Below are 18,796 nucleotides of genomic sequence, written 5' to 3' on the forward strand. Positions count from 1 at the left end.
ATTTCTCATCATTCCTTTCATTGATGCAGGGTTTTTTTTTTTGCCCTTGTGATTGACATTGTTCCTTGTTTACTTATCTCTTTACCTTACCTTTGTTGGCAATCTCTACGACATTGAGGACAAATGATGAATAGCCAAGTGCAACAAAGCAAGGGAAAAAAAAAAAAAAAAAAAAAAAAAAAGAGAGAGAAAGAGAGAAAAAGAAAAAAGCGAGATTGAAAAAAATAATAATAAATAGCAATGATGAAATAGGAGGGACAAGGGGAAGCAGGGAGAGAGAAAGGATACACATTCTATGGGTTGTGCAGCAATCTTGATCATGGACATAAATATTTGTACACCAGACAGACTAACCAACTACACCAGGTTGATGTGGTTTTTTGGCTGCAATTGACCTCGTTCTACTTCCACTCCTGAAGCATCTACACGATTAGTCACTCTTAAGGAAAGGCAAGGCCTTTATGTTGAAGCACAACAGCCTTGAGTCCTACTCATCCATTTTGTCCCCCCTTCGAGGAAAAAAAAAAAAAAAAAAGGCTACTTGCTGTTTTACCTTTCTTGAAAAGAATTAGTCCAATATTGGTCTTGGCCTAATCTAGCCTTTGTGTTTGCCTTTAGAGGACCCTATTGAGCACATCTCTTTCGTAGATCCTGCAGTAAATAATCGAAGACTCCTTCCAATCTTGATATGTTCGAGTCCCTGTTTGCTTTATTCCTGTTTGCTTTCTTCTAAAAACTCCTGTTTTTTTTTTTTTTTTTTTTTTTTTTTTTGGGCCTTTATGTCAAGACCGACAAGGTGGTTATCATTAAAAGAGTCAAATACAAAGCTTAAAGACCAGCAGTAGTCTCGATCATTCATCCAACCAGTATGAACGCATATACACATGTTTTTTTTTTTTTACTATAGGCCAATGGTCAAAAGAATCTATTCCAAGTCATGTCTTGCAAAGCTACTAAATGTAGGCAGCGTGTTATAGACCTAGGACGCGCGGAAATTTTAATGTCCCAAATCATGAAACAGAAAGAATGCAAATGCTCAGTCTTCGGAGAGTGCTCTCTTTTGTGCGACCTTGATGCGCTCGTTTATTTGCACAAGCGTTCCTATGCACAGAGATGCACAGAAATGCACAGAAATGTCTCCACATAAAAAAAAAAAAAATTGCATCCTAAACCCCTCACTCTGGTTTCAATTTGATTATCTTCAATGTGCGCGGTACACGCGTGTACGACAGTTTCCTTGGCTCGACTCCACATACATGTACCTCATGCAAGGAAGCTAGGAAGCCTATATAATATGCATCATTATACGTCATAATACTCTTCATAAAATTGAAAGCATGAAAAAAAAGTTCCAGCTGGTGAGATGTGCATACATTGGATTTGTTTCTATCGAGCATTGACCTCTTTTTTTTTTTTTTTTTTTTCTTTCTTCCGAAGATCGAAGCGGTCAATATCATCAGGTCAAAATGACTAGAAAGTAGAATGGGAGTCTGGGATACATTGTATCGCAAACTTGCTAGGATCAAATTGAATCGCAGTAGCAAGAAGCTCCCTGTATGTTTCCATACCGAGTCCGAGTCCTAACTTCGCCTCCAATGCCACGAGCCGACTCATACACACAAACAAACAACCAAACAAAAAAAAAAAAAAAAAAAGCTAAAAAAGAAAAAGAGAAATAAACGACAAAAGTGATAATGGAATAAGAGGGAAAAAAGAAGATCGTCAGTGTGATAACGAATAAAAAAAATCAGGACGTGAAGGCATTTGCTATGACAATGACAAAAAAAAAAAAAAAAAAAAAAAAAGTCTTATCATAGAATTGAGTTGTTCTTGTCAGGTTCTCGGTTGCGTTTTTTTTTATTATTATTATTATTAAAAGAACCCTGTGCTTCAAGGTACATTAATAGAATCTATACATGGATAGATAAAAAAGATCTTGGCAAACTCAGCGGAATTAAGATCTTCACTGGTTTATTGGCTTTACATTAATTATTAGCACAACAGCCTTCTTCCTCTCCTGTAATTGACATGATCCCTTTTCTTATTGGAGATTCATGCTGCATGCATCAACCAAATGCAGAAATACATGATCCTACACCAAGGTAGTTCATAAGAGAAAACGTTTTATTATTATCAACGTGCAGAAGCAACACACCAACCAACCAGGTGGTCGTCTAGAGTAGAGCAGAGCATGATGGAAGTCTAGTATGAAAGAGAAAGGGAAAAGTCATGCTCTCTTTATTTAAAATATAATAAACCAAAATAAATTAAATAAAATAAAAAATAAAAAAAAAAAAAAAAAAAAAACGAGCTATTTCAACGCTCATATAGACAAATAGATAGACAGATAGATGGTTATCATAGGCATAAGGTTGGCCCGCCATACGCACCAGTTATTGACGATTGAAATGAAACGGGACCAAGAGTCTAGAGTCTAGATATCCATGTTAGCCTGCAGGACGACAAACTATCTCTCTTTCTGTTTTTCTCTCTGCCCACTCTGTCTCTATCTCTCTCTTTCGGAAAGAGAACTTTAATAGTCAAAGAGTAATAGTCATTACTGACACCACATGGCTTCTAGTGTTGGTACCTAGCTCCAATAGACCAATCGGGGCAAGGCATAAAGAGGGAGGAGGATGAGGGGTTTCAGGTGTAAAAAGGAAAAGGCCCGTGTCCTGATCGTCATCGTCATCTGCTTACTTTCTTGTCTTCGCCCAATTGCAATTCATGCTACTAAAAAAGCTGTTGTAGTAAAGAGTAAAGGCTGGAACCTTGGACTAAAAATGTCATATCACACGCGCACACGTGCAGAGAGGTCTCCACCAGCTTGTTTACAAACATATAATATCTATATAGTATATATTATATGATCGAAGCCACCGATTTTGCCTCAAAACTGCACAGCCATCTTACACACGCGTTTGATATGACACCCATGATAGCCTCACGAGCCAGTCAATCAGCTAGTTGCCGACTTTTTCTTGCTATTTTTAATGCTTTGACAGGAAAAAGATAAAGTGTCAGTGACCCCACCGCCACCATAGGACATTTTGATTAGTGTATAATGTTGCCAGCCCGTCGCCTTGTCTGTCTCCTTTTTTTTTTTTTTTTTTTTTTTTTTAATAGTAAAAATAATAGAATACTAAGAGTAACATTATTAATGTAAGTAAAGCATTGAGCATAGAAAAGGGGTCCATTCCTGTTCTATATTTTCTATTGAAAAAAAAAAGAAAAAAAAAAAATGACCACTTCACTTGATATTATGCGTATGAGCCAGGCATGGACATAAACACAATGATGATTTTGTTGCAATCTCTTCTCGTGACGTCTCTAATTTAACGTTGATAGTAATATGTGTGCGTAATAACTGATGAACAGAGCAAAAAAAAAAAAAAAAAAAAAAAAAAAAAAAGAGACTGATTGCTCAAAGAGCTTTTTGAATTCTTTCTTACGCGAAAAAAAAAAAAAGAAAAAAAAAGAAGAGAACGGCAAACGGCCTTTTCCCTTTAAGCTGGGTAGGAGTCGATTAAATATTTGTTTTTTTGTTTTTTTGTTTTTTTTTGTTTTTTAACGAACCCAACTCTACACAAAGGCACAGAGAAACAATCTTTTGAAAAATCAGGACAAAAGACATTTTTTAACCACTGACCACTGACCACTAGACCATGGACCCACTAGTCACTGACCACTTTCCAAATCGGTAATAAAGATTAATAATAATCAGCAATGTTAAAAGTGTTCATAATGCATATTGTATACATGTGCACTTTTTTTTTTTTTTTTTTTTTTTTTGTCTATGAGACATTTACTATCCTAGTAGGAATGTGATGCGTGATATGCTACGAGGCTTTCCTATGCGGTCTCTTACAGTTTGTCTGTCCTATTGTCATCATCATCTTGAGAGCTTGCTGGCTTTTTGTTTGTTGCTCTTTATTTATTTTTTTTATTTTATTTTATTTTATTTTTGTCCTAATGTTCCAGTTCGCTTCCTCTTCCCGGTCTGGTCTATTGACCTTCGTTTTTTTTTTTTTTACTTGCGCGGGAAAACGCAAAAAGATGAGATGATGGTCCACTTGGCTGAAAAAAAAAAAAAAATAAAAAAAAAAAGAAAAGTTGGCTTGAGCGCCACTGCCGCCGTGCGTCTTTGTTTTTATTCTTGTTGGAAAGCAGAGGGCTGAGGGAAAGGGAGTGGGAGGAAATTATCTACGATTAGAACCCCATTTTCAAATGCTTGAACATGGTCTATGCGGCTCTGCGCGTTTGTATTGCTTGTCTAGACTTTTTTTTTTTTTTTTTTTTTTTTCTAAAAAGAAAAAAAAAAACAACATATATATCTTAATGTCCTGTAATGAAAGTTAGTGTGGTGCAGTACTATTCTGAGCTCCTCCTTCTTGGTTCATTCCTTTGTTCTTTTCAAGGCATTAAAAAAGGAAAAAAAAAGAAAAGCTCGGCTCTTTGTCTAAGGACGATTATCTACAGCTGTTTTCTTTTTGTTTCGGGTTTGGCTCGTTTTGATTGGTCATTTTTTTTTTTTTATCGTTTTCTCTCTTTTGTGGAGAAGACAGACTATTTCAACCAAATAGACCAGAAATCTTGTTTGTCCACGTACAAAAGACCAAAAAGGTAGAACGAGCAAATATCAAAGGAGAAAAAAAAAAATGAATAAAAGAGACATGCTCTGATAGACAATAGACGATAGACAGAGAGACATTGACAGGGTCACATTCAGTAGAAAACAGAGTATATACAGCCAATTCGACTATGAACAGAAAAGATGACGTTTATTTTTATTTATTTATTATCGACTTTAAATGACTCTTGACTCGAAAGAGCAAGGTCAGTGAGATAGAGGCAGATTGAGCAATTAGGACAGAATATTAAAAAAGAAAAAAAGAAAAAAAAAAAAAAGAAAAAGTGCGAAGCCTAGAGAGTGCGCAGACGGATTGATATGGGATGTGGATAAGAGATTTGCAACGCCAATGGCAAAGGCAAATGCTAAAGAGAATGGGGACAGGACAAATGTTAGTATCAATGTCGATGTTAAATGGCGATTGCAGCGGCAATGGACATATCCTGGCGGAGTATGGAAGGGCTTTGTTTAGCCGCCCTGTCCTCCAAGATGACCGAAGAACGAGGTAGTGTTAGTCAGACAGTCATTCAGTCACTCAGTCTGTCACGACCGCAACAACAAGTAGACAGGTCAAAACAACAACAGCAACAACGACAGCGACAGCAGCAACAGCAGCAGCAGCAGGCAAGCAAGACAAGCAAAAGCAAAGGCAATAGCAATAACAATAACAACTATAACAACAACAATCACTGTTTGAATGTTGAATGTGTGTATCTAAACAAACATAAACTAAAACAGTCAATAGTATTTAATAAATGGATTCGATAGAGTCGAATGTATATAAAAGATATATATATATGTATATAGTAATAGTAATAATAATATATATATACATAAAAAGTGATTTTCAATGCCATGTTATATATATATAATTAAAATGTATATATATATAATATATATATTTATATATATATTATATATATAACAAACGTATAGCTAAGATAAATAAAACAAACCAATAAAATAAAATAAAATAGAGTGCGTAAAATAGTAAATAGAGATATAGAGTGATTGAATACACAGACTATTGAGCCGCATATACGAGACAATTGAATTCCTTACTATTCTGTCATTGGTGGAAGTATACAATGTGGCAATTCAATTAGGCCTCATTGAACTTTACGTGATTGAATTAGATTGAGTATTTCTTTTATACTTTTTTGCACACTTTCTCACCCAATGCCCATCCACAACACACGCCATGTCCATGCTCATGATGAATTTGTTATTGAGGCCTCTTGTTCCCCCCATCCACACCCTCTCTCCGCAAGAAACAAAAAAAACAAAAAATGGTACAAAAGGACTTCCATTTCTCCTCCTTTCCTTTTCTTTTTCCCTTTCTCTTTTTTTTTTTTTTTTTTTTGTATTTCTCTCTCTATTCCTCATTAACAATTATTCTCTATTTCTCTACCATTCATCTTCAGATTCTTTCTCTCTTTCTCTCTTAATCTAGTCTGATCTGTCTTTTATTCGTAGCCTCTTTTTAAACTGTTTCATCTCAATCTCGTTACGTCTTCGATCTGTTTCTTATCACCTTTTGTCCTTTTCTACTGTTCCTGATTAACTGTCAAGGCAAAAACGAAGAAAAAAAAAATAATAATATAAAGGACACTAATTTACACACTATACCCAACTTATCCCTTCCCCAGACACAAACATAATTTTCATACACATCTCCTTCATAATAAAATGACTGTCTCTGCGCTTGCCTCTCCTGCACTCTCAGAATCATCCGTCGCTAATGCCAGCGACGTAGGATTTCATCACAAGGCACAGACCAACAAGGACCAGATCGAGCAGTCACATTCGATTACAGTCGCGTCTGCTCCTTCACCCGCTGCCTCTTGCTCGTCTTCTTCCTCTTCTCCCCAATTCCCTGTTCACCACAGCTTCACTCCCACAACCTCCCAACTCGACCAACAACATCATCACCTCCAAATCCTTGGCAATCACCCCGTCTCTCCCGTTGCCTGTACCTTCCTTGACTTGCCCGAGGACCCATTCACGCCTGCCCGGGCCAACATCCTCTTTGCAGACTCTGAATATAATACCAAGCAGGACTATCAAGAATCCGTCTACGAGAACGAGACCTTCATGCCCTACTCGACTGCCCCCACTAGCGACGACTGCCAAGCTGCTCATGAGTATAGCAGCAGTGCTGCCTACTACTCACAGCAGCGTGTCAAGAACGAGCTCTCTGGCGAGCAGTTTGCAAACTCCATCTCCACAGTCCCTTCCACATATATGATGTCCATGGCCCGGTCCTTCTCTGACAGCCAGCTCTCAGATATGTGTGATTCCCCCACGACCATGACTTTTGATTCCTCCGCTTCCACCGCCGCTGCCGCCGCTGCGCTCACAAGCCAACTTGCCTTGAACCAGGCCACCGGTAGCATGTATCACTCCTCTCTCGGCTACACCACCAGCCAGGTCGTCTATAACGATGATTATTACATGTCTGCTCAACAGCACAACCTATACTCCCAACAACAATCTCAGAATCAATATCATCAACACAGCTATTCTACCAGCCCACTTTCAAGCATTTCTGAAGACTTCCCCTTGTCCCCTCGCTCGCCCTTCTCCAGCAGCAGCATGTCCTCCACTACAACTTATCCACTTGCCAGGACATTGAGCGAACCCTCAATCCCATTCTTCCAGTCCATGAACTCTGCTTCGAATGGCTCGTCCAGCACCAATGGTACAACCACACCCATGATCAAGCCTACACCCAAGCGATCAAGGGGTCGTCGTGTGTCCTGCAATCCCGATAACTCTGGCTGCAAGGTCTTTACTTGCCGCTTTGAGGACTGTGGTAAGATCTTCAAGCGATCCGAGCATCTCAAACGCCATGTTCGCTCCATCCACACCATGGAAAAACGTAAGTCTTGCATTTCCATTTCCATTAGTTTCGTACTATATCAATGCGAAAAAAAAAAAAAAAAAAAAAAAATCACACATTGCTAAACATTATTTTATTTTATTTTATTTTTTAAAATATTTAGCATTTGAATGCCCTATCCAGAACTGCCCCAAGAGATTCTCAAGGAGCGACAATTTGAACCAGCATATCCGTATTCATCGCCACAATGGTCGCGGTGATAAGAACAAGACTTTTGCTGCATTCACGCCATTCCTTCAAAACTACAGCACTTCAGATCTTCTTTCGTTCTCATAAGAAACTGAAGGAGAAAGAAAAAAAAGAAAAAAAAAAAAAAGAAAAGAAAAAAATCCTGTTATTAGTTTTTAATTAGCGTCCCTATTATCCCTTCTACCTCCACCATGTATACTTAGCTCCGAATCTTGTATATATATTTCTATCTGTTACGTCTCCATCTCTTCAATAACTTGAACATTAGAGAGAATGGGATGTACAATGCCAAATACCACTTGAGACTAAGCACATGCTTTTCTCCTTAACTTTTTGTTGTCTATCCCTTAAATCCTTAAATTTAATAATATTTATAAAATAAAAAGACAAAAAAAAAAAGACTATTTTCTTTTCTTTTTTTTCGTCTCTTCTGATGATGTGAGTTGAAATAAATTAGCAACAGGAAGTAATCTGCAAATGTCCTTTAGTTTATCCGTATTGTCGTATTGTCAATGCCATATATGGCTTTCTTTTTTTTTTTTTTTTTTTTTTTTTTTTTGGTTTGGATGGGAAAAAGGTATTGGTTGATCTACAACCGTGACAGACAAATCCTAGGTCCTAGAAAACACCAACGATTGTAATCACGTAATGATTTAGACTCCACAAAGGGCAGACTATCTTCCTGGGTGGTGTAGTCGAAATGGTTAGAGAGCCATGGCCAAAGATGTGTGACGGGACTTGGGCTTGAAGGGAAAGCTTTTGAGCCTGTGGGTATTTTTTGTGGAGAACAAAGGACAACAATTGGCCAAGGTCAGGTGCGCTCACTCTCCTTTCTAAAAAAAGAGCTTTTTTCTCGATGTCTCACGCCTCTGTCACTTCACTTTCACCTTTGCACTCACTCTTCGTCCTTGAACAAAACAAAACTCCTTCCCATCTTTCATCCCTCATTCCATTACACATTCTTTTTCTTTTCTCTCTATTTAAGTCTTGCATCCTAATTTTCATTAATAAAACAAATAGTACACACTCCTGTCTTCTTTTCAATAAAAAGGAAAAAAAAAAAAAAAAAAAAAAAAAAAAAAGATTCATGGCACCTTCAGCGTCTTGGTCGACGGCTGCTACTGGCCTTCTTCGACAGACTGTCAGGCGGCAGCATCAGCCATTATTGTCATTACATCCAGCGCCCCTATCATTTATTCAGCCTCCGTTCTCGTCGGGGTTATCGCGGTCTTCACTATCGTATAATTCAGTCCGCTGGGCTTCAATTGTCCCGTTCACTAGCCATGAACATGCGTGTTATTCACCCCCACCTCCGCCTATGACATCTGAGCAAGCTAAAGGATATCAACAACAAAAACAACGTCGGCAAGAACTTTTGATGGAGGAACAGATCGAATTAGAACAACGCCAACGGATGCGGCAGCAACAGGAACTTCAGTTAGAATTGGCTAAACATCGTAATGCCATTTTAGAACAACAACAAAGAGCTAAGCAGGAACAAGAACAACAACAACAACAACAACAACAACAACAACAACAACAGCAGCAGCAAGAAGCTCTGCAAAAGAAGAAATGTGATGATAATAACGCTAATGAACAGCCTCAAGAAGGACTTCCAAAATCTCTGAATGAACACCAAGAGTCAGCTGAGCAATTTCAATATGAAACCGACGCCACCTCAAGACGCCAATATATTCCTGTACGACTTCGTTCCATGTTTGGGTACCACAGACCGGAAAGTACAGCTGAATCCGAGTTAACCCCTTCACTTCCTCCTACTATTAAGCGGACTCGATCCATGATACCAGCTGAGGAGAGAGTTCGTTTGACTTTGATGGACTATACGCCAAAGCAAATCGATGCCATGACAATTGAGCAAGCTAATGCCATCCTTGCATCATCATCCGTCAAGTTATCAACAAAGTTTGAACCTAATATCAAATCGGAGCAGAAGCAATTACAGGAGCAGGATTGTCACCAGCAAGAACAGCAGCAGCAGGATACAAAAAAAAACAAGGATGATCTCTTCGACTCCAAACAGCTGATGAACCAAATTGGTGTAACATCGTCTTTATCTTCCGCATTGACGAACGAGTGTGAGGGTCAATTGCTGCACAGTCCCGCAATGCTTGTTGTATCTGATATCATTCCTGTCACCGATACACAACCCTTATTACAACAGCAGAAGCAACAACAGCATGTTAAGGCTGCGACATCATCAACATCACCCAACCCACGGCGGCGGCGGTCTTCTGGAAACACTTCTAGAGGTTCTTCCTCCTCATCCTCATCGACTCTGTGATAGCTATCGACCATTTTCTGACACTCCTTCAGGATCGTATATAGAGCCAATTGTATTGTTTTTAAATTTTAAAGATGTTATTATTTAATGTAACAGGATTTAATCTCTTTTTACTCTAAAGCAAGTTTGATTTATCCATTTCTCTTTTTTCGTTGTTTTTATTTTTGTTTTTATCTATTTATTTTTTATACCATATCCTCATCATCTTCACCAAAATCGAGGATATATCCACGCCCGCTTCTTTCAAAGCGTTTGCCATTACCAATGGGAGGGATCGGAAGCGGGAGTAGAGCTGTATACCATGGGTAATGACCACGAGGTCCAATATTGAACAGATCCTGAAAATTGCCCACAATACCGAAATCATACATATTGGAAAAACTTTCGCCTCGTTTCTTGCAGATCTTTTTCATATAAGAATTGTTATATTGCTCCAAAGTCGTCTGCGCCGTCAATGCCTGTGTGTGTGTGTGTGTGTTATATATATATATATATATATATAAATTAAATAGAGTAATATAGAATGTATTAAAAAAAAGTAGAAGAAGCTCGGGAGAAAAGCATAAGATTATACAATTAAATAAATACACAAAAAGAGACTTACCAAGTACCAGTGCCAGCATGCCATGCCTCCAACAGCAAAACCGATCGCCACCGCCAATACCTCTCCGAACGCTACAATAGATCGATCTAGCCAGTAAGGCCATGTGTTCTAAAAACAAGTAAAAGAAATGATTGTTAAATCAGACAAACAAAAGGATTTGATAGCCTTTCTTTCCTATAGTAAATTATCCCAAAATAAAAATCCTGCTGCTTGCTTTCCTAACATACATTACTGTCCATGTCGGCTGCCAACATGAATGGTCCTGCGCCCATGATAACATAGTATATACAGGCGATTGACAGGTATGTCAAGAACATGAGAAAAAACCGATGGTTGAAGTGTCCGACGCAATTATGAATCCAAGGACAATGCTAGTGAGGAAAAAAAAAAAAAAAAAAAAAAAAAAAAAAAAAGTCAAACGTGAGTAAAAGAACTAGTTGAAAAAAAGTATAAAAAAAAAAAAAAAAAAAAGTTTCTTACATGATCATACTTGAGAACGCAGCGCTTGCAAACACTGCAGTGATGTGTACGCTCAGGTTTAGGAAGAAGGCCTTAGAAAATGAAATATGAATGTTGGAAGTGAAAAAGGTAATTAATGAATACATCATTTCCTTGACATAACCATCTTATTCTGATAGCCCAGCTCGATTCTTTTTTTTTTTTTTTTTTTTTTTTTTTTTATCTTACATCGTTTGCATGTTGGCGGAGCCTCTGTATAAGCTATATATATAGAGAGAGGATCATGTCAGCCGAGAATCCCCTTTTCTTGTCAACTGCACAATAAAGAAAATGGCAAATGATCATACTCTCCATCTGTTGAAGGACATCTTGGAACATTACATCTCCCTAAAAGAGGGAAAAAAAAAAAAAAAAAAAAAAAAAAAAGCAGTGTTAGTGGTCAGTGGTTAGTGGTTAATGGTAAGGCTATTTCGCTTTCCACAGATAAACATTGATAGACGCTAGGATTAATCAATGTCACACTTACAGTACTAGAGATACCGTCAAGCACACTTCCTGGTGGTGTCCGGACTGCATAGTAATAGTTTGCAGCGATTCCCCAGACTAGATAACAAGACCAGACAAAGTGGAGGATATATGCAAGGTTGTCTAGAATGCCTATGCTTCCTTCTTCGTCTTCGTTTTTCTTCCATGTATAGTGGAATGGTAATACAACAGTGAAGAAGCAAAAGATAACAATCGATAATAATAGAAATGCAACAACCAGGAGGACAGGCCCCAGGCCAGAAATGGCCACATCCGTCAGTTGTTCTATTCGTGCGGAGAGTGTAGGACGTCTTCGTAAGCGAGGTATTGTTGGTTTAGTATTGGTAGTGATGGGCTGCTCATCGTCCAAGGGTTCTGATGTTGCCAGCGGAGTAAATTCAATGTCATTTGACATGGTTGATTAGATGTAATTGAATGAACAAGAGGGAAAAAAAAAAAAAAAAAAAAAAGTATTGAGATAAACACTCAGTCCAGTTCTATATCTGATCCTGTATCCTTAAATGCTTCTTCCTGTAAAACTTCTCTGCTGTCCTGATGCTGTAATGAAAAGAAAGAGAATGGAATTATTTGTTCAACTTGGGGTGGTGGTATATATTTTATCCTGATTGGGCTTTGCGGTTTGCACTCTGCACTTTATTTCATGGGCATGTTATGATGTTATGTCAAGACATACGTAAACCAAACAAATACCAAGTTTGTCTGTTGTGATTTCGCCCTGATATTCATGATATTTCATGCATTACAATGGCGTAGTTGAACAAAGCGTTTTTTCTGAAAACTCACAACAGGCAACTACGACTTTGTAAAGTGATAAAAATGAAAGAGGCGAGACAAGCAAGTAAGGGCTGTTGAGATTCTTTAACATCCTCTAGTTAGAGTATGTTTGCACGGAAGAAGGGCCATACCGAAGTTCAAGGCCCTGAAAATCAGTACAAAGAGGAAAGTCAGATGTAAAATAAAGTGTGTCAAGATAAACATATCCTTTTGTTTTCTCCTCTCCCCACAAGGGCTCAGCTATTTCTCATGAGGGCAAATGCATGCAAGGGCCTAGAAGTGAAGTGGGGGGAGAGAGCCAACGATGTGTCAGCCGGGCATGATATGTTGCATTGGCAATAACAAAGAAGAAAAGCACATTTTTCCTTGGACAATCAATCAGGATTTGACAGTCTTTTGCTGTGTTACCATGGAGGCAAAATTTTGCCTGAATAAAGGCAATAATAGGACATGCAGAAAGAACGAATCGAATTCGATTTGAGGACACGAACTTGTAAAGACAGAGACAGAGAGACAATCCACAGAGCATCGAACACAGAAACACAGAACACAGAACAGGAGAGCCTGGCATTAATATTGCAGATTGCAACCAGAGAATGCATTGCACTCAATATTTATTTTCTGTCGATTTTGTCCATGCTCTTTTATTTTATTTTTTTTTTTTTTTGAAAACATTGCCCATGGATACACTCTGAAAAGAATGAATGAGTTAGTTTGGGGTGAAGGAAGGGGGGAATGTGAAAAAAAAAAAAAAAAAAAAAAAAAGAGGATTGTTTACAGTTCTATTTTACCTTCTCTTTTCTCTCATTCTCTTTCTTGCCTTTCATTCTCTTGCTCGCCTCAATTGCTCCTTCTCATTCATACTCCCAACTCATTTCTTTCTCTGTCTCCCTTCCTCAAAATACGCATCACTAAGTTCCGTTTTTGTCTGTTATTAGCAGGCTCATTAGCCACCTGTCTTCCTGTTTTTTGACATTCTCCACATCAACATCCCTCTGTGCTTTTTGTTTCATTCAAATAACATATTTTGAACTTCTCATTCTGTTCCTGCAGCTGCACTGCGGTCTCTAATACGTTTAGCGCACACAGCCACCTAATTTGCCCACCTCCAAAAGCATTTTCAGAACACTTCACTCCATATCCTCTCTCCGTCCTACAGGACAATCCAAATAAAGCAAGGAAAAAAAAAAAAAAAAACGCTGATGACCAGCCATCCCAAGTCTGGATGGAGGCTTACTGTCGGGCCTCAATGGTCTTCTGTTAAGCGTACAGGGCCGGGATCGAGTCCAGCGCCTGGAATGCAGCAGGGCTTTCACTCATCCTACCTTAATGCCATCTCTTCGTCAAATACTAACTCTTCTACCCAGCAGCAGCAACAACAACAACGACTACAGTCAACGACTTCCGTAAAAGACAGTGACAGCGACTCTTCTCCCACCAATCGCTTGATCGAGCATCAAAGAGCACTCCAGCAATTCCATGAAAATCAACGTCAACAACAGCTATATCTAGAGCAGTTGGAGTTGATGCAGCGCCTACAGGCCATGCCTGGCAGCACCACTAGGCCATGGTATCCTACTTTTGGGCCAGCAATCACGACCTCATGTACCGATAGCACAATCCAACTCGACAATCCTAATCAGTTTACATTAATCAATAACTCAAAGTTCAACCGACACGCTGTCGGCCCACATTGGCGATCGATCCAAAATACAACTGCATACTCTCCTAAACCCTCACCTCCTTCCTCATCCCCACACTCGCAAACTCCTATTGTCTCGTCACCATCCTCTACATCCAATAACAATATCTCAACTACAGCAGCCCTTCACGCCTACTTATCCGCCAACTATTCTTCCCCAGCTTCTATTGATCACGCTCGAGCCACCTCCTTTCATCAACAAGATCAAGAGATGAACGCCATTACATCCGAGGATCAAGATGGGCAGTTACCATACTCGTCTCAACATCCAACGGCCCAACGTCAATATTACCTCTCACACTCCTACCCCCATGATCCACGTCATCACTTGCTGCTCAATAGCACGCAGCCAAGTAGTTCAAGAGAGGCTCGTGAGACTCTTCCTTTGACCAATCGAGCATCACCCGTACATGCTTCAATTCCCTCCTTCTTATCCTCCTCTTCCTCACTTTGCAGCAAACCTTCCCAACTTTCTTATTCAACCCAGTTACCTCAGCCTAGACAGAACTCCAAGCGAAAGGCAGTATGGGACGATGATGATGAGGACGAGGATGAAGGTGTGAATGAAAGCAATGGGGGTGCTAACCACAATGATGATAAAAATGATGAAGGTATGCACGGTCAAACTCCAGTTCAGTACTTCATACCAGTTGCCATGGCAACAGGCCAAGGCTCTCAATTGCAATCTACTTCAATTGCTCATCAATATCAAGACTTTGATCAAGAAATGGACAGTACAGAGTCATCTAGTCCAATAGTCATGGACACGACAATATCAACAACAGTGACAACAACGACGCTGGGTACAGAACAGGATGATATGGGGATTATGACTATTGGAGCCAGTGGTAGCTCAAATGAGGTGCAAAAAAGTTCCAATCCCAAGCGGTCAAAGCAGCGACTAACTCAGCATGTGTATGACAGCAAAGGGGAGCAGGTCCAAGATCTGATGAAAGAATGCTTTTTTAATGCGGCAGCCTCTTCAAGATGATCAAATGACATGTCTACTTTTTATTATATTACCCTTTTCTCTCTTTCTCTCTTCCTCTGCTGGCAATGTACAGTTTCTTTGTAGATTAGTTTCTATAATGTTATTTATTTCTTTATAAAAGAAAAGAGAGATGGAATGAGCTTGTGCTGCGTTACGAGCCATAGCATGGCTGTGCGATATGATATGAGTTATTAGCAGAAGCCACAATCTGGACGCGGGTTAGAAAAAGAAGAAAAAAGGTGCAAACGCGTACCAAAGGAAGGATTAAGAAGGTGAAGTGACGCGTTGCATGGTAAAATTGAATTAAAGTAAGTTAATAGACGGCTACTTAATAAGCATTTCAAATAACTGAAACGGTGCGACGATTAAAAACGAACGAAATAAGGTAAATAAATAAATAAGATTCGTTAAAAAGTAAACAACGCGTCAACTGGCTCTACAGAAATCTACATGCTAGCTTATCTACAACCGTTTTTACTTAATTACAAAGGCGAGGAAGAAACGACATGGACGCGTTGTATTTTGGTTATTTAATTTGTCCTTATATAGTCATCATTAATCCTCCTCTGTCTCTTTTCTTCTCTCTCTTTCTTCTCCTTCCCTCACTCCTCCCCTTTCATTCCCTCCTGCTGGATACCTGTAACCACAGAGATACCCTAAACTCGATCTAACCCTACTCCTTTATTCTAATGTTTGTCTACAAGCGTGGTAAGAACACTCTTATCCCTAGTTGATTATAAAGCTGAACCTAACATAAAAAATTCCATGACTGAAATTAATCTCTTACATATCCATCCACATATTCATCCCTCTAATGCCCTCTATCCTTATGCTCTTCGAAAGACGGTAAGGGACCTCATGAGAAAGACGAAAGCCGCAGTACTTGAATGAATCGAGCAAAGTGATATTAGATGACTAATCGAGTGATACCTTTACCGATATCTATCTTTTCCCTTTATTCTTTTATGTATAAAACAGGTCGACAAGAGCGAGTCGAGTTTGACAAGATTACTTCACGTCTTCTCAAACTTTGCTATGGCCTTGATATGAACTACATTGACCCTGTCCTGATCACTCAAAAGGTAAATAAATATATAAAAAAGCTTACCTCGGCCTGATCCCACCTGATCAAATACAAAATACAAATCAGTTACTATAGTGCTTTTCATCTATCACTTCATTGACTCATCTATTTTCTCCTTGTTATCTTCTCCCCTCCACTAGGTTATCTCCGGCGTGCATCTGGGTATCACAACAGTTGAGCTCGACAATCTCGCAGCAGAAACTGTAAGTTACCTTTAAAAGATGAAAAAAAAAAAAAAAAAAAAAAAAAAAAAAAAAAAAGAAAAAGCTTAGAATCGCATCGCTAACTTTTTTTTTTTTTTTTTTAACTTGAATTATTGGTTTACAGGCCGCGTATATGACCACAAGGCACCCCGATTATGCTATCCTTGCAGCCCGAGTTGCGGCTTCAAACTTGCACAAGCAATCCAAAAATGACTTTTCGCAAGTGATCGAGGACCTGCACCGTTACGTCAATCCAAAGACCAACAAGCCTGCACCCATGATCAGTGAACAAACTTATGCGGTTGTTATGAGACATGCCGATCAGCTCAACTCAGCCATCGTCTACGATCGCGATTTCAACTTTAACTACTTCGGCTTTAAGACCCTGGAACGATCATACCTCCTCAAGATCGATGGCAAGATAGTAGAGAGGCCTCAACAAATGCTCATGCGTGTTGCTGTTGGGATCCATGGTGAGGATATCGACAAGGCCATTGAAACTTATAACTACATGTCTGAAAAATATTTTACGCATGCATCTCCGATCCTGTTTAATGCTGGGACCCCAAGGCCTCAAATGTCAAGTTGTTTCCTCTTGACTATGAAGGATGACTCGATCGAAGGAATTTACGATACCCTCAAGTCTTGTGCCATGATCTCCAAGACTGCTGGTGGGATTGGCCTTAATGTCCATAACATCCGAGCCTCAGGTTCATATATTGCTGGTACGAATGGTCATTCTAACGGATTGATCCCTATGTTGAGGGTATTTAACAATACCGCGAGATATGTAGATCAAGGTGGAAACAAGCGGCCAGGAGCCTTTGCCATGTATTTGGAACCTTGGCATGCGGACGTGTTTGATTTTTTGGACCTTCGCAAGAATACAGGCAAGGAAGAGACTCGTGCTCGAGACTTGTTCCTGGGACTCTGGATCCCTGACCTGTTCATGAAACGAATTGAACAGAATGGCGATTGGAGTCTCTTTTGTCCTGCTGAGGCGCCTGGTCTACAAGATGTCTGGGGCGAAGAGTTTGAGAAACTCTATATGACCTACGAGCTGGAAGGACGGGCTCGTAAGACTATCAAGGCTCAGAAGCTGTGGTTCGCAATCCTGGAGGCTCAAACAGAGACTGGAACGCCCTATATGCTTTATAAAGATGCCTGTAACCGCAAGTCGAATCAACAGAACTTGGGGACTATCAAGTGTAGTAATCTCTGTACAGAGATCATCGAATACAGCAGCCCTGATGAGGTCGCTGTCTGTAACTTGGCCAGTATTGCTCTTCCTACCTTTGTCATGACTGGTGACAATGGCATTCCAGTATTTGATTTCAAGATGCTCCACAAGATCACTAAAGTCGTAACTCGGAACCTGAATAAGGTTATTGATAGAAACTATTACCCAGTTCCTGAGGCCGAAAAGTCCAACAAACGTCATCGTCCAATTGGATTGGGAGTCCAGGGCCTAGCAGACGCCTTTTTCAAAATGCACATGCCCTTTGACTCGCTTGAAGCCCGCAAATTGAACGTCTTGATTTTTGAGACCATCTATCATGCTGCACTCGAAGCATCTTGTGAGCTTGCTCAAGAAGAGGGTGTCTACGTGACCTATCCAGGGTCTCCAGTGTCTAAGGGTATTCTGCAACCAGACATGTGGGGGGTCACTCCAACTGATCTCTGGGACTGGGACACCCTTCGTGACAACATTTCGAAGCATGGCGTCCGGAACTCGTTGCTTGTAGCTCCCATGCCCACAGCGTCCACATCCCAGATCTTGGGTAACAATGAATGTTTTGAGCCTTATACTTCCAACATCTTTACAAGACGCGTTCTCGCGGGTGAATTCCAGATTGTGAACCCTTGGATGCTCAAAGATATGGTCGATCGTGGTCTATGGACCGATTCTCTAAAGAACCGGATCATTGCGGAGAATGGCTCTATCCAAAATATCTCTGGGGTTCCAGATGATTTAAAAGCCTTGTACAAGACCACGTGGGAAATCTCTCAAAAGGTCATCATTGACATGGCAGCGGATCGTGGGGCCTATATCGATCAATCTCAATCGCTAAACATTCATATGTCGGACGTAAACTTCGGAAAGCTGACAAGTATGGCGTTTTATGGATGGAAGAAGGGTCTAAAGACCGGGATGTATTACCTACGAACCCGTGCAGCTGTCGATGCTATCAAGTTTACAGTTGATCAGCTTTCGATCGCCAAAATCAAGGAGGCTGAGAGAGCGAGCGCGGATGCTGCTAATCAAGCTGCCAATGAAGCAGCTATGATTTGTTCAATTGACAACCGCGAAGCTTGTGTCAGCTGTAGTGGATAAAAAAGAATGAAAGAAAATATTAGGAGCAATGGACTATCAGTCATCCTTTACTTCCTTAATCTTCTATTTTTTAGT

The 18,796-nt window shown here is 39.7% G+C and overlaps 6 protein-coding genes across 6 annotated transcripts; 5 read left to right on the top strand and 1 right to left on the bottom strand.

The window, feature by feature from the left end:
- Positions 1 to 5,119: 5,119 nt before the first annotated feature.
- Positions 5,120 to 5,575, top strand: BCR41DRAFT_396231 (hypothetical protein; the record flags this gene model as incomplete). The annotated part of the gene is made up of 2 exons (XM_022028787.1): positions 5,120 to 5,329; positions 5,567 to 5,575. The coding sequence occupies 2 exons, from the start codon at positions 5,120 to 5,122 to the stop codon at positions 5,573 to 5,575; spliced, it is 219 nt and encodes a 72-aa protein (XP_021881437.1).
- Positions 5,576 to 7,345: 1,770 nt separating this feature from the next.
- On the top strand, positions 7,346 to 7,808 carry BCR41DRAFT_305832 (hypothetical protein; the record flags this gene model as incomplete). Its single annotated transcript, XM_022020808.1, has 2 exons — positions 7,346 to 7,511; positions 7,636 to 7,808. The coding sequence occupies 2 exons, from the start codon at positions 7,346 to 7,348 to the stop codon at positions 7,806 to 7,808; spliced, it is 339 nt and encodes a 112-aa protein (XP_021881438.1).
- A 478-nt stretch (positions 7,809 to 8,286) lies between these two features.
- BCR41DRAFT_60298 (hypothetical protein) lies at positions 8,287 to 10,177 on the top strand. The gene has a single exon (XM_022030934.1). The coding sequence runs from the start codon at positions 8,578 to 8,580 to the stop codon at positions 10,021 to 10,023; it is 1,446 nt and encodes a 481-aa protein (XP_021881439.1). The 5' UTR covers positions 8,287 to 8,577; the 3' UTR covers positions 10,024 to 10,177.
- A 5-nt stretch (positions 10,178 to 10,182) lies between these two features.
- Positions 10,183 to 12,067, bottom strand: BCR41DRAFT_353509 (DHHC palmitoyltransferase-domain-containing protein). The gene is made up of 7 exons (XM_022024164.1): positions 11,613 to 12,067; positions 11,434 to 11,473; positions 11,315 to 11,347; positions 11,108 to 11,178; positions 10,855 to 10,998; positions 10,628 to 10,735; positions 10,183 to 10,481 (listed from the first exon to the last, which is right to left on the bottom strand). The coding sequence occupies exons 1-7, from the start codon at positions 12,024 to 12,026 to the stop codon at positions 10,209 to 10,211; spliced, it is 1,083 nt and encodes a 360-aa protein (XP_021881440.1). The 5' UTR covers positions 12,027 to 12,067; the 3' UTR covers positions 10,183 to 10,208.
- A 1,546-nt stretch (positions 12,068 to 13,613) lies between these two features.
- Positions 13,614 to 15,163, top strand: BCR41DRAFT_353510 (hypothetical protein). Its single transcript, XM_022024165.1, has one exon. The coding sequence runs from the start codon at positions 13,705 to 13,707 to the stop codon at positions 15,097 to 15,099; it is 1,395 nt and encodes a 464-aa protein (XP_021881441.1). The 5' UTR covers positions 13,614 to 13,704; the 3' UTR covers positions 15,100 to 15,163.
- A 982-nt stretch (positions 15,164 to 16,145) lies between these two features.
- BCR41DRAFT_377746 (ribonucleoside-diphosphate reductase large chain) lies at positions 16,146 to 18,721 on the top strand (the record flags this gene model as incomplete). The annotated part of the gene is made up of 3 exons (XM_022027121.1): positions 16,146 to 16,181; positions 16,324 to 16,386; positions 16,511 to 18,721. The coding sequence occupies 3 exons, from the start codon at positions 16,146 to 16,148 to the stop codon at positions 18,719 to 18,721; spliced, it is 2,310 nt and encodes a 769-aa protein (XP_021881442.1).
- Between the last annotated feature and the right edge of the window lie 75 nt (positions 18,722 to 18,796).

The sequence above is a fragment of the Lobosporangium transversale genome (genome assembly GCF_002105155.1).
Source record: "Lobosporangium transversale strain NRRL 3116 chromosome Unknown BCR41scaffold_18, whole genome shotgun sequence".
In the NCBI taxonomy this organism is placed as follows: Eukaryota; Fungi; Mortierellomycota; class Mortierellomycetes; order Mortierellales; family Mortierellaceae; genus Lobosporangium; species Lobosporangium transversale.

Coding starts and splice junctions, on each gene's coding strand:
- BCR41DRAFT_60298 (XM_022030934.1), top strand. CDS start 8,578: ATGTCTCACGCCTCTGTCACTTCACTTTCACCTTTGCACTCACTCTTC.
- BCR41DRAFT_353509 (XM_022024164.1), bottom strand. CDS start 12,026: ATGTCAAATGACATTGAATTTACTCCGCTGGCAACATCAGAACCCTTG. Junction 11,179..11,314: donor TCCGCCAACATGCAAACGAT/GTAAGATAAAAA, acceptor TCATTTTCTAAG/GCCTTCTTCCTAAACCTGAG. Junction 10,736..10,854: donor CAGCCGACATGGACAGTAAT/GTATGTTAGGAA, acceptor ACTTGTTTTTAG/AACACATGGCCTTACTGGCT.
- BCR41DRAFT_353510 (XM_022024165.1), top strand. CDS start 13,705: ATGCAGCAGGGCTTTCACTCATCCTACCTTAATGCCATCTCTTCGTCA.